Below are 15685 nucleotides of genomic sequence, written 5' to 3' on the forward strand. Positions count from 1 at the left end.
ACCTCCATCCATCTCCCCCTGCCCCCACATCCCCTCAACACACACGCAACAGCTATAAGACCAAGGAGAACATGTTTTCAAAATTCCATTGGTTCACGTAGGCACATAATCTGAAGCAGCTCCAAAATGGACATCAAGTGAAAAATACCAGTTTTCAAAAGTCTGTAATTATGTATTTACACAAATTACATAATCCTGTATGTATTTACATACAATTACAGATTATCAAGTAAATAACACAATGTTGTAGTGTTAATGAGATGAAATAGAATGAAAACACCATAAACTGAAGCCATTCGTTTGATCTACAGAGCAGGACCTGGCAGGGCAGGGTCCCCAGCACTGACCTAGCATGGCCTTCAACACTGCTTGGGGACACTCACATGACAGATAGAGGAGTGGTTCAGTCGTGCCCAGTAAGTCTCTGACCGAGGTGCAAGTGCTGGCACCACCAAGATAATGGTTTGGCTGTGGGGGCATCGGTCTGTGACTACCAGAGCCACTCGCTCAACTGTAGCTCAGGGCTGCCGTCACTAGGTTTTGGGTCTCTTAGGATAAGAACTGGATGCAAACCTATGAGCGCTGGGGAAGACACATTCAACTGCCCCATAGGACAATGCCCACACTGGACCCTGAGCCATCTACTCTCCAGAAAATATCTACTTACATAAATTGCATAAGTCAGCATTTATTTATTTACAGACCATTACAGTTTATTGTTATCAATTGCCAAAAGTATATAACACTTTGCTTTTCTTAAAAAAAGGTACCAAAACAAAATGAACTCCAAATGTAGACATTAAAGTGACAATCTTCTAAGAATGCGTGGATATTTTAGCCTTTGTCACAATTTTTTTTCTCACACTACCTTTTAGCTGTCTTCTGAAATCAATTTCTTCAGTTCTAAGTATCATACCTATAACATTCTAAAAACTTGATTCTTCCCAGCGGTCAGATGTTTAATGTTCTCCACCCACCCCCACCCACCCCCAATAATTAAATGCCTTTTGGAAAAACTAAAGCCTGAATCTGTGCACATTTCAGCAGCAGCAAAGGGTTAAATAATAAATAAGAATACTACTTGTTGGAATTAAACGTGGTTTCTGTTTAGAACATAAAAAAATCCCAAGAAAATAAATGAAGAGGACATTCTGACGTTTACCATAAATCAGCTATTTTACATTGCTTCTGGCCCCTCCCCCCAAAATATTTCTTAATTCCAAATGTTAGATGTTGTTTTTCCTCCTTGCCCACCAGAAGGAGGGCACTGTGACACACTCCACTTTGGACCATGGAAGGTTCTATGTGCTCATGACAGTAAGTCACGTGCTTCTCTTTCATAACAGCTTTAACTTGCCAGTGACATACTTTTATTTTTCATGGAGAACGTGCATCAGAGCAAAACAAAGTTGGAATATCAAATTCTAAAATTAGTTACATAAATCCCAACACATTCTTTAACTGTCACTTTCAGTTTCCCAGCCTAACGGGCTAGAAAGTGTTCTATGTGGTAGGAGAATTTGTTATAAATTCCTTTTTCTTAAATATTGCTTTAAGAATTTGGCTCTTTTCTCCTTAGTATATAGTAAGAAATAGTCTCCCTTGCCCAAGGGCAAGTTCCAAAATTATTGCTACTAAAGAAATAATATTCTTATGCTTTTCAGCATAAAACATTATAAAAGCCTTGTAAAAGATAGTCTATATAGTAACCTCCCCTCTAAAAAATCTGAACGCTTGTGAAGACCATTTTAAAAAAATAAACACAGTCAACAAGTATAATACTTTCCCCCTCATTATCATTATTGATAAAGATTTATTAGTTTCATTCTGTAAGTTTTACCTTAAGGGTGCTATTACCATGTATTATGACAGTTCACACTGAAAGCAATTTTCTATAAAAGGTGTTACAATGACCCCTATGGTACTTGTATAATTTCATATCTGATAACCAAGTGCACAAATAAAAGTATACAAGAATGATCCTGTTAATCTGATTCTTAGTCCTTAAAAAAAAAAAAAAATCTGTGCTATGTAAGCTTTTTTTGTTTTTTCTTTTTTTGAGAATTCTAAATTAGTACGATGTTTGCTGTTAGTCTTCTTGTTCTGGAGATCCACTAAAATAAAAGCATAGTTATTGTTTAGCTTTGGTATATTCTGCGATAGATTTAAACAAGTAGGATATATACCAACCCTTATATTTTCCATAATCGTGAAGTTACAATGATGGAATAAGTCACTTATGAGAGAGGAAATATTACAGACACAGGATAAAAGTTTGAGACCCAGTTTATCTTTAATCCTCTAGGGTAAGCTATGAAACAAGCAGTCTGGAGAGTGAATACTCAGTGTCGTGAGTGATGTGCATACGTTTACAATAATATGGGCACAAAGTCGATTGTCGCCTTTAGTACATTTAGGGTCATTAAAATTTCTCATATCCATGCACCATTATATTTACTTGCATGAATTTACCACAGGTTCATAGCAGACTTTGCCATTTAATGCTTACAGAGCCTAAAGCTTCCAAAATGCCTATCTGGCCTGTACATATTTCATTAAAAATAAACTCTATATAATAAATAAATATATAAAATAAATAAAATGTTGCCTTTGGAATTTCTATAAATAAATTTAACTTTTTTCTTTTCTTTTTTTTAATTTTTTATTTTTTTATTACTAAGAGGTCTTTGCTTTTAAATTCACTGGGCTAATACCAGTGAGAATTAACTGAAAAAGTCTTTTAAGTAAGACCGCTCCCTCCATGCCTTTGAAAATGCAGCGTACCCTTGCACAGGCCACCAGCCAAAATCCTGATGAGACGAAGTAAGACAGCTATGCTGATATAGGATGAAGTACAACTGATCAAAATGTAAAAGCGTGTCTATTTCCCAGCATGCATCAGGCCGTTTTCCTCTCTGCTTTCTCCTCTCTCTCCAATTTCCCGCCCACCCCCCTATCCACTCATGCACTCACACTCCCTCTCTCTCAGCCTCTCTCTCTTCTCCTTTCACAATAAATCAAGCAAGTGGGCATAGGCAATCCTCCAGGAGGACCGAACTTTAAGTGCAGAACAAAATCAGCATGTTCCATCCAAGCTTCCATCATACATTATGCATGCGACAAATTTGGCAACAGTGGAGCTGATGTGATGACACAGCTAATCGATAAGAACCCACCGTGTGAAACCTTTATAGTGGTTACTTTTTTAAGGGCTCAAGTGAAGAAATTGTCTTTGTCAACTTTGGCTTAGAATATCCTTATATAGTTCAGGTACTTTGTCCGGGTCCACTGGTCTAGGTAAAAAATGTGTAAATTTTTGATGCCGTTTAGTCCTAGTCCCTTCTCTTGGGGTTCCATCTTTATTTAATGCAACATAGTAGCGTCTTCCAGTGTCCACGTGCTTATACAGATTCGATGAGTATGTATTATACCAGTTCTCTTCAAACTGTTCTCTGAAAACACACTCTTGGGTTAGTTTTTCCTGTAAAAAGAAAACATAAATAAATATGTTGCAAAATGAGCTACTTGCTGCACATAGTATTCAATTGCTACACAATATAGCCCTGGTGAGAAAATACTGATTTTTACTCATTTTGCAAAAAACTGCTTATCTCTATAAATTTAACTACATTCTAATTTCTTATTCATAATGACTAAAGCACAAAAGATTCTCGATGTTTTCTAGTTAAACTGAAGAAACTCTTCAAGAACAGTTGCTGCTTTCGCTTCCATTTTGCCAATGCCAATTACTTGAATGAGTCAAAGAGGCAAAGGACAACGAAAGTAATGGGCTGTTCTCATTTTCACTATAGCAATAAGGATGGTTAACATCCTGGGAGTGGAAGCCTCGGCTGAAGCCAAGAGTTCAGACAACTGCTTCATCTTTAACATATATTTTTTTATGAAGTAGGCCAACGTTAGCAACGTTATCAGTAAGGTCAGATATTTTCTGCCCTCTTAGGCTGGAGAGTTTATTTATTGTTCTATAAGAATGGTTTTCAAACTTCAGTGGGCAGAAGAATCACCTGGGATCCTTGTTTAAAATGCAGACTTCTGAGCCACAATCCTTCAAATTCTGATCCAGGAAGTCTCAAAATGTGCATTTATAACAGGCAGCTCGTGGAATCATGAGGCAGAGAATCCTGGATCCACATTTTAAGATCGAATGCTTCCTATCATGACTGAGTGAGTATGAGTACAAAGAAGTAAAAACAAATATTCTAGCCCTCCAACTTCCTTGAACTTCGACAAAAGAAGCCTCCACCCACCCACCAACTCACTGAGCCTCCCTCTCAGGCAGACAGCTTCCTACATCCCCAGAGCAGAAAAATTCCACCTTGTCATAAATACACTGCTCCTCCCCTCTCCACTTGAGCTTTATGAAAGCATGGTTCCCATTGAGCCCCACAACCTAGGTGCCTACAGGTTGTTACTCGTGGCAGCAATGACCAGAGATAACCTACACATCACATCCAGAAAGCACGCAGAAATGCACACTTTCAAGCTGACCCCTACAGAAACAAGGCAACAGGATTTAATCGGCTTTTTTGCTCTTTTCATCACTAAATTAAAACTTAAATGCCTTCCAAGACAGTACCTTTAAAAATATACACCAAAATTACTTTTTAAAAATATTCACCTGGCTGTTGCCTATCTGGCATCATACATAAACAAGAAAACAAATACACATATAGAGAGAATTACAACAGCAGAACGGATAAGGGTATTTGACTTTCTTCTATTTCTATCATTCAGATCCAGAGGACAGACAGCAAACTTTATACATCCCTAGAATACAGACATCCGTTTTACATGCATACAGGTGAGAGCGTAATCTAGTACGCTGAGTTCACAGATGTCAGCTGGGTAGTGCCCATCATCTCCCACTGCTTGTGGAGTAAGTCGGGAGAGGGAAGGAGGGAGGAGGAGGAAGAATTTGACACAATCATGAGTCCAATGTTAGTCAGGTCTCTCTGTTTTTGTCCTTTAAGTAACCAAGGGCTTAAAACACTCAACAGAGCAGGAGGGCCTGTACTTCCTAACAGGTGCTCTTTCCAATGATCAAAGAGCACTGAGTAGCTTTCCAGCAAAATATGATCTCATTGGACAGAAGTTTTGCTAAATGAATTGAGCAGGGGAATGCAGAAAGAAAAACCAAAGCATCAGGCAATGGCAAAAAGGATGGGAAGACTTTGGATGGCTGATGCTGTAGTGATAGGGAAAAATGAATTGCAGAAAGTAAGAAATTATCTATAGCTACACCCACAGCTGGACTACTCCCATTTTGGGGGGTGCTAATGTCACTATGAGTCAGAATCAACTCAGTGGCAACAGGTTTGGTTTTTTGTTTTAAGAGAAGCTCTGAGGAGCCCTGGTGGCACAATAGTTAAGAACTTGTCTGGAACCAAAAAGTCAAAGGTTCGAACCTACCAGCAACTCTGTAGGAGAAAGACCTGGCAATCTGTGTCCGTAAAGATTACAGCTTAGGAAACCCTACAGGGCAGTTCTACTCTGTCACATAGGGTCACTATGAGTCAAAATCACAACAAGAGAAGCTCTGGAGTCTCTGGATGGTGCCAACAGTTAATGCACTAGGCTGCTAACCTAAAGGGTGGAGGTTTAAGCCCACTCAGAGGTAATTTGGAAGAAAGACTTAGAGATCTACTTCCAGAAAATCAGCCACTGAAAACCCTGTGGAGCACAGTTCCATTCTGACACACATGAAGTCACCATGAGTTAGAGTCAAATCAATGGCAACTGGTTTTAACTGATTTTTTGATTTTTTTCTTTTTCTTTTTTTTTTTTTTTGAGAATCTCCATACAGCAGGTGGAGGATGGTGCACAGTGCAGGGACGGTCTTCTCACTTTCCTCTACATAAAAACCTCGGGTGGCATTCTCTGTAGACATACAACAGTCTACACTCTCCTGCAGTGGGGAGAGTTAGGCTGAATGTGATTTCTCTTCATCTCTATTAAAACTAATGAAACAAAAATTGTATGTTAAAGACATTAACAGCTATTTTAGTCTTTACTTCCATCTGTATAATAAATACTCTCCTCACAGGCAAGATTATTCCTGGCTAAAAATGGCTGGTTTTGGTTTGCTGTAATTAGGCAAGTTTTCTAAAAAAATGCGTGTGTTTTTTAGTTAATAAAATGAACCAAAGTATGGGCTTGTACACTGAGCCTTTAGTTCTACAAAGGACACGTAATGTTAATTCCAATTAAGCTTTCTTTTTCTCAACAGGAAATCACATCACCTGACAAGCACTATGAAATTAATCTTTATTGAAAAAGTAGAACACTTCCTCCTGCTTTTGGGACCATGAGTTATGTACTAATTTATATTACATTTGCATACATAAAATGGCTATAGCACAATGACCTTTCTTGGAATAAAAATATATATGTCAGCAGAATATAGCTGGTTGGTACAATAGTAAAGAGCCTGGCTTTGGAATCAAAAGCCTAACTTGAATCCCAACTTCACCCCTCACTAGCTGTAGGACAATTATAACTAATTATTTAACCACTCTAAATCTTACTGGACTCTCTGGGTGGTACAAACAGTTAGCAAGCTCAGCTACTAACTTAAGGTTGGAAGTTGTAGCCCACCCAGAGGCACCTTGGAAGAAAAGCCTAGCGATCTGCTTTCAAAAAATCAGCCATTGGAAACTCTATGGAGCACAGTTCTACTCTGACACACATGGGGTCACCATGAGTCAAAATCGACTCAATGGCAACTGGTACTGGCAAATCTCATCTTGTCTTTAAAACAAGTTATGACAGCTGTCTTGAGACAGGGTTGTTACAAAGATGAAATCAGAGAAAAGTGCCCAGCACGCAGGAAGCCCTCCATAAACAAAGGTGGTTGTTGACATGTTAACATCATAACCATTTAGAACTGGAACGAGCCTTACAAAACATCTAGTTCAACTTTTCCCATTTACCTCATGGGAGAGAGAGGCCCAGATGTGAAATGATTTGCCCATGGGCTACGCCACAGGATCTTGTTATTACTGTAATGAAGCCATCAAAGCCAAGCATTTCCAGAAACCCTATTGAAGACGCTACACTCTTGCGACGGGGGCCACCTTCAATTTTTCTACTTTTCATTAAGCAGCATGATTCCTCCAGATCCTCTCAACCAGCATGACTCCTGGTGTTGCTCAAAAGGGTCAGGCACTAGGGAGGGTTCAAGAGGTAAAGGGCTGGCGTTCACATGGTATACTTAAAAATTAAGGGAGTAACTCTTTTGAGAGTCAGGGGTATTTCCTCTTTTTTACCTCAAAATGTGATTTTTAAAAATGCTATTAATTTTTCAGGAGGAATGGGTGGAGAGGAAAGGAAAACAGAAAACATGAACAAAATTCTACAGTTATAGAGATACCCCACAGCCTAAGAACAGAACACTAATCTGTTTTCAGTATTTAAGAAAAGATTCTCATTTTACATGTTTTCTTCAGAATATGAAAAATCCCTTTAAAAGAAAAAGTTGAATCAGCTAATAAATTGAACTGGCATTGTCACTGCTCAGTAAACACTGCTCTCTTTCCCATAGAAGGCTATTATAACCAATAAACCAAACCAAACCCACTGTCGTCAAGTCGTTTCTGGCTCATAGGGACACTATAGGACAGAGTAGAACTTCCCCATAGGGTTTCCAAGGAGCAGCTGGTGGATTTGAACTGCCAACCTTTCAGTTAGCAGCTGTTGCTCTTAACCACTGTGCCACCAGTGCTCCGAAGGCTATCACAGCCTCACTTATATACACATAATATAACTTTCTAGGCAACCCTGAAAATAAAGTGAATTAGTTAATTTGAAACTGTATAATTTATACTCAGCATTTTTTTCATCGTGGTTAACAGTTCAGTCGTCTTACACATGGGAGGAATGTATAACTTCAGTTAAAAAGGTAAATGAGATTATGGAGACATTACATTGCAAAATCACTGGCACATTTCAGCTCCTGTGATTACTACAATTGGTGTAATGCCACACAGATAAGCTTCCATAACTTAAAAATTAAAATCATCTTTAAAAATTAAAGTCTTACTTTTCTATACCATTATATGCTCTTAAATAATTTCTTATTCTTATTTAGGATTATGTCAACACGTGATTTTAGTTTTAGATAGACAGGTAGATAAGAGTAGTGAGATTTACAGACTGAATCTCTTTATGATCACACTTCAGTTCTTAGTGATAAAATATTTAGTTGGGGTGAATATATTTGTTATATATATCTACTCTGAAATGATTTTTATTAAAAAATAAGTTAAAAATGCAAACTGAGACAGCAAAGAAAAAATTAACCTGTATTCTTATACTTACATAGAGGAGAAAAAAGTGTTGTCTGCCTTCAAAAAAAAAAAAACTATACACTTTAGAATTATAGAACTCAGATGTTTTAAAAGTCACCACATGTTTCCAATGCAGACAGTTTATAGAGTATTCCACTATAAAGTGATCAATTCTTGTTTTATTGTAGTTCCATGTTTTAATTTCTTTTTTTAGATTATTTAACTATAGCTGTTTATGGTATACCTATCTTTGAACTGTTGGATTATATCACTGGACTTGGGTGGAGAATGTGGATTTAATTCAAAAGTCCATACTTTGGAACAAAATCTGGTGAATGTTAGTAACTATGGAAACCTCTTTTCATTTTATACCATCAAATTCTGAGCAGTGGGAAAAACTGAAATTAAAACATCAAAACTTTTACCAATTCTATTAAAACCAAAGTATGAGATAATAATGTGAAAATTATAGTACACCCCAGAGAATATTTAGGCATGTTATAAAACATAAACTTATGTAGACACTGATTTAAAATAGTAGACATTTTTTAAATGAGTAATCCACATGGGCATTATTAACATCTATATCCATTTTAAAAAAAAAGAAATTGGAGTTGTTCTAAAATTTGAGTCTCAATAATAGTTCTCATTGAAAACATAATATGAATGATACTATTCATATTAAAATATGATTTCCATATTAATATAGGTATGGTGTAGCTTTAACCACACCATCCAATGGGTTGCTTAAACTACTTGCATAAACTACAACAACACATAAATCCATGATCAGCAACTATATAGACACTGGCTTAATTCTAGAGTTCCCGCACATTTTATAAGTTAATGACTTTGATGTAATCACTCATTCTCAAATCTACTGTTTATTATAGTCATGATATTTAAACCTCCCTTAACCACAATTACTCATACAGATGTACTCTACCTCATTAATAATCTAGCAGTAAAGACTTAATGGGAGTTGTTGCAAGGATGGGGGTGATTAAATATAATGACTAAAGGACCACTAATAAGAAGCCAGGTCTTTTACTCCTTTCTCATGGGAGAAGTCCCCAACTAGATGGAAAGCAACAAACACAGAGAGACTAGGCAGGAGGGCTTACTTTTTATTTTATTAGAAGCTCCAATTCAGATCTGAGCCCCTTGTATCCTCAATACACCTCACCTTAAGTTTCGTTTCTCAAAACCTCTTTAAAATCCCCACTATTCCAGATGGGTCTGCTTTTATATCCATGATTCTGTTCATCATAATTATCACTAGAATTAGGGGGACAACTGAATCGATGTGTCTGGTCAACATAAAATGAAGAAAGTAAGTAAGCAATTTTCATTTTGTTTCACCAAGATGGACAAACAGAAAATTAAGAATTGTTATGTTCTCCTCACTCTTTCTCCACCTTAAAAAAAAAAAAAAAATTTCTCCCCAGAAGCTGCTTACCTGGGTAGTTAAGGGACTCAAAGAACGGGGGTTCCAGTCTGAATGTAGACATGCACACACAGAGACACACGTGTGTGCACCCACACACTTCCTTCCATGCTCCACACTCCCCAACTATGTGGCACTGATAATATATTGCCAGAGACAGAACCTGCCCACTCCACTATAGGACAGACTGACCTCACTTTACAAATTAGGTAGAGGTCTTTCTTAGAAGTTGCCTATAAAAATGAACATTTGCTTAGCAAATCCTGTTAGCTGATAAACTTTCAAAACATGTTCAGAGATATATTTCCACAGGAGAAAAAGTCTTGCTCAAGATATAACAGAATTCAAATTTGAGAAGTTCAATATTCACTTAGTAAATATTTTTGTTTGTGCCAACATGTAATTGATGTACATTTTACTCTTCCACAAAAAAACTACAGAAAAATATCATCAAATCTCTTTTATGATCTTAGAAAAGCAGGTTAAAAAAAATTACATGTGACATTTATTAAAGTAGGCATTATTTATCTGATAAGAGTAGTACTGTCATTCAATGGCCACTTACAATGCACATCAAAGATGCAAAAGCAGAAAATACTTCAAACTAAATATTACCTGTTAATATATGTCCCCCCAAAATATGTGATGTAAATCCTAATCCCTATGCCTATGGTTATAATCTCTTTTGGGAATGGGTTTTCTTTGTTATGTTAAAGAGGCCATATCTGCGTATGGTGTGTTTTAAGCCAATCACTGCTTTGAAATATAAAAGGAGCAGATTAGGACAGAGGAGTAAGCAGAAATGAGGGAAGAGAGATGCCATGCCAGATGAAGATCACCCAGGAGCCGAGGAATAGAAGCTGAAAAGAGACAAGGACATTACCCTAGAGCCAACAGAGACAGCCTTCCCCTAGAACTGGCACCCTGAATTTGGATTTCTGGTCTCCTAAACTGTGAGACAATAAATTTCTGTTTGTTAAAGCCAAGCACTTGTGGTATTTCTGTTATAGCAGCACTAGGTAACTAAGACATTACCCTAGTAAGAACTGAGAGTAGACAGCCCTTGAAGGATCAGACAGTGGAGGAGAAAGCTAAAGCACAGAGGTGAAGTTAAGGAAAAGTAATGGATTCAAGAACAGTCCTACACAGAGACAATGGACTTCAACTACTGTGGTGCCACCATGTCATCCACTGTATTGGAAGGGGAGCAATCGAAAAAGAAAAATGTGCCAAGGAGACTTCCCAGGTTAAATTCAGGTCTTGGTTTGGAGAAATAAAATTAGATAAATCGAAGGATTATCTTAAATTTACATAAATAATGCATGCCTTCTATGTTTGCCAGTTGTGCCCACCCCCACGAGATATTTTCAAAAGCACGGCTATGCCGATTTTTTTTAACATGTTGTGTGTTATTTGCATAAAAATATGATAGTAAATATAGCGGGAGTAAAAGGTCAAAAAAATTTTTTTAAAACTAAGATTGACAGAATTTCCTTAGGTAAAAGAATGTCAGTGCTCCACAAACACACACACACAATCTGGTAACCATGGGTGGGTTAACACTCCTGGGCCTCAGTTTCCTTAACTGCAAAATGAGTGAATTGGACTAGATTTCTAATGTCCCTTTGAGTCTAAGATTCTGCTAATTCAGTTTTGGAAACACTAAAATGTGGAAAGCAGGATACGTTATCCACAATAACTTTGGAAGGATATATTGAACAGGAAATGAAAAAAGAACTGCAGTGAAGTTGAAAAACAGGGAAAGAAACCAAATAAAATGTGCTGCATCAGTTGCCCACTGCAGAAAGGGAAGGTCAGAAATGAAGACTGAATTAATGCTTCCAGAAGCAGCCAAAAGAATGAGATTGCTATTCTGAGGAGGAAAGATGGAAAGGGAGAAAGGTAGCTACTTTGCAGGAGGGCCCCTCCTTTCTCCTCCCTGGGAGACCGTTAGGAATATAAACTCCTTGAGTGGGTCTTACCTACTACTTCCTTTTGCGTTTGTGGGCCTGTCACAGCCCTCTTCTCAATGTTGGCCTCAATAAACATTGCTCATTAATGAACTGTCTGCCTGACCAATAACCCCTACATCACGAACTTCCCTACAAGAACTTATTTGGAAGGAAAACCAAATCCTGTAAGTAAATAAAAAGCTAGCAATGTTGTAGGGCACTTGAGTCTGAGGGAAAAGTTGGGCATACCAAAGAGAAATAATATCAGGACTCCCTCGACCATTATTTGGTATTTCCATACAACACTTGAATTTTTCAAACACTCCCAGCCAATGCTTGTACTCCCTCTACCCAACACCCACACAGAAATCCTAACTAAAACTGAAATGTGGATGAAGTTTGTCTTCATCCTCCCAACCACTGGGGTCCCCAACTCCTAGCTCCCACTGTACTCATGTCAGCCCCAGATTTCTCTGGAGCTAAGTCCTTCCTCCTGAACGCACCACATGATTCATAAACTGACCATACGCTTCCTAGGAAGAGACCTGGTGGCACAGTGGTTAAGAGTTTAGCCCCTGACCAAAAAGCTGGCAGTTCGAATCCACCAGTCACTCTTCGGAAACTCCATGGGGCAAATCTACTCTGTCTTATAGGGTTGCTATGAGTCAGAATCGACTCAACAGCAACGGGTTTGGTTTGTTATGCTGCCTTCCCTACCTACTACTTACCTGACTGTCTAATTCTCTCAGGGCTCCTCTCTCTGTTAGGGTTTAACCACCTACTTCTAACACTAATCAGGGCTGATATAATCAACTAATCATTCTGTTCCTTCAAGATACAGAATAAATATGCTGACATGTATATGTATATGCCATTTTTTTACTGTTGTAGTTTAGATGAAGTTTACATTTCAAGTTAGTATCCCATACAAAAATTTATACATACTTTGTTATGTGACCCTATTTGCTCTCCCCATACTGTGACAACACACTCCTCCTTTCCACCCCTGATTCCCCATGTCCATTCAACCAGCTCCTAACCCTCTCTCCCTTCCCATCTCACATCCAGAGAGAAGCTGCCTGTTTAGTCTCTTGTATCTACTTGAGCTAAGAGGCACACTCCTCACAAGTATCACTTTATGTCCCACAGTCCAGTCCGATCCCTGTCTGAAGATTTGGCCTCAGAAACTGTTTTAGTTCTGGGCTGATAGAGAATCCAGGGGCCATGCCTTCCGGGGTTCCTCCAGTCTCAGTCAGACCATTAAGTCTGGTCTTCTTACTAGAACTTGAGCTCTGCACCCCACCTTTCTCCTGCTCCATCAGGGACTCTCTGTTGTGTTCCCTGTCAGGGTAGTCATTGGTGGTAGCCGGGCACCACCTAGTTCTGGTTTCAGGCTGATGAACTCTCTGGTTAATGTGGCCCTTTCTGTCTCTTGGGCTAATACTTTCCTTGTGTCTTTGGTGTTCTTCATTCTCCTTTGCTCCAGGGGGTTGGGACCAACTGATGCATCTTAGATGGCTGCTCACTAGCTTTTAAGTCCCCAGATGCCACTCACCATAGTAGGATGCAGAACACTTTCTTAATAAGCTTTGTTATGCCAACTGACCTAGATGTCCCCTGAAAGCATGGTCCCCAGATCCCTACCCCTGCTACTCTGTTCCTCAAAGTGTTTTGTTGTATTCAGGAAACTTCTTAGCTTTAGTTTAGTCCAGTTGTGCTAACTTCCCCTGTAGTGTGTGCTGTCCTTCCCTTCACCTAAGATAAAACTTGTCTACTATCTAGTTAGTGAATAACCCTCACCCTCCCTCCCTACCCTTGTAACCATCAAAGAATGTTGTCTTCTCTGTTTAAACCTTTCTTGAGTTCTTATAATGGTGGTCTTATACAATATTTGTCCTGTGACTGACTAAATTCACTCAGCATAATGACCTCCAACTTCCTCCATGTTATGTTTCAAGGCTTCATCATTGTTCTTTATCGTTGCATAGTATTCCATTGTGTGGATATACCATAATTTATTCATCCATTCATCCCTTGATGGGCACCTAGGTTGTTTCTATATTTTTTGCTATTGTGAACAGCACTGCAATGAACATGGGTGTGCATATATCTATTCGTATGATGGCTCTTATTTCTCTAGGATATATTCCAAGGAGCAGGATAGCTGGATCTTATGGTACTTCTATTAATAGCTTTTTAAGGAAGTGCCAAATCAATTTCCAAAGTGGTTGTACCATTTTACATTCCCACCAACAGTGTATAAGTCTTCCAGTCTCACCACAACCTCTCTAGCATTTATTATTTTGTGTTTTTTGGATTAATGCTAGCCTTGTTGGGGTTAGATGATATCTCATTGTAGTTTTGATCTGCATTTCTCTAATGGCTAATGATCGTGACCATTTCATCATGTGTCTTTTAGGCACCTGAATGTCTTCTTTGGTGAAGTGCCTGTTCATATCCTTTGCCCATGTTTTAATTGGGTTATTTGTCTTTTTGTTGTTGAGGTTTTGTAGTATCTTGTAGATTTTAGAGATTAGACGCTGATCAGATTTGTTGTAGCAAAAAATTTTTTCCCAATCTGTAGGTTGTCTTTTTCCTCTTTTGGTGAAGTCTTTTGATGGGCATAAGTGTTTGATTTTTAGAAGCTCCCAGTTATCTAGTCTCCCTACTAGTGCCTGTGCATTGTTACTTATGGTTTGTATTGTGTTCATGCCATGTATTAGGGCTCCTAGCATTGTCCCTATTTTTTCTTCCATGATCTTTATTGTTTTCAATTTTATATTTAAGTCTGATCCATTTTGAGTTAGTTTTTGTGCATGGTGTGAGGTATGGGTCTTGTTTCAGTTTTTTGCAGATGGATATCCAGTTATGCCAGCACCATTTGTTGAAGAGACTGTCTTTTCCCCAGTTAACAGACTTTGGGCCTTTGTCAAATATCAGCTGCTCATAGATGGATAAATTTATGTCAGGATTCTCCATTCTGTTCCATTGGTCTATGCCTGCTGTCGTACCAGTACCAGGCTATTTTGACTACCGTGGCGGTATAATAGGTTCTAAAATCAGGTAGTGTGAGGCCTCCCACTTTGTTCTTCTTCTTGGTGAGTAATGCTTTACTTATTCGGGGCCTCTTTCATTTCCATATGAAGTTGGTGATTTGTTTCTCCATCTCATTAAAAAACGCCGGTGGAATTTGGATCGGGATTGCATTGTATCTGTAGATCACTTTGGGTAGAATTGACATTTTCACAATGTTGAGTCTACCTGTTGATGAGCAAGGTATGTTTTTCCACTTATGCAGGTCTCTTTTGGTTTCTTGCAGTAGTGTCTTGTAGTTTCCATTGTATAGGTCTTTTATGTCTCTGGTTAGATTTATTCCTAAGTATTTTAACTTTTTGGAGGCTACTGTAAATGGTATTGATTTGGTGATTTCCTCTTCGAGGTTCTCTTTGTTGGTGTGAAGGAATCCAACTGATTTTTCTATGTTTATCTTGTATCCTGAAACTTTGCTGAAATCTTCTATTAGTTCCAGGACTTTTCTTGTGGATTCTTTGGGGTTTTCTATGTATAAGATCATATCATCTGCAAATAGAGATACTTTAACTTCTTCACTACCAATTTGGATGCCCTTTATTTCTTTTTCTAACCGAATTGCTCTGGCTAGGACCTCCAGCACCATGTTGAATAAGAGTGGTGATAAAGGGCATCCTGGTCTGGTTCCCATTCTCAAGGGGAATGCTTTCAAAGTCTCTCCATTTGGGATGATATTGGCTGTTGGCTTTATACAAATACCCTTAATTATATTGAGGAATTTCCCTTCTATTCCTATTTTGTTGAGTGTTTTTATCATGAATGGCTGTTGGACTTTGTCAAATGCCTTTTCGGCATCGATTGATAAGATCATGTGGTTCTTGCCTTTTGTTTTATTTATATGATGGATTAAACTGATTGTTTTTCTAATGTTGAGCCATCCCTGCATACCA

General features: G+C 38.3%; 1 protein-coding gene across 1 annotated transcript in view; it reads right to left on the minus strand.

Moving 5' to 3' along the window:
- Positions 1-3006: 3006 nt before the first annotated feature.
- Positions 3007-15685, minus strand: part of FGF9 (fibroblast growth factor 9) — a 41374-nt gene continuing 28695 nt past the window's right edge. The window contains exon 3 of the mRNA XM_004388391.2: positions 3007-3481. Coding sequence (XP_004388448.1) covers positions 3236-3481 — 246 coding nt within the window. The 3' untranslated portion in view covers positions 3007-3235. The remainder of the gene's footprint in view (positions 3482-15685) is intronic.

The sequence above is a fragment of the Trichechus manatus genome, unplaced genomic scaffold, assembly GCF_000243295.1.
Source record: "Trichechus manatus latirostris isolate Lorelei unplaced genomic scaffold, TriManLat1.0 scaffold00210, whole genome shotgun sequence".
Classification (NCBI taxonomy): Eukaryota; Metazoa; Chordata; class Mammalia; order Sirenia; family Trichechidae; genus Trichechus; species Trichechus manatus.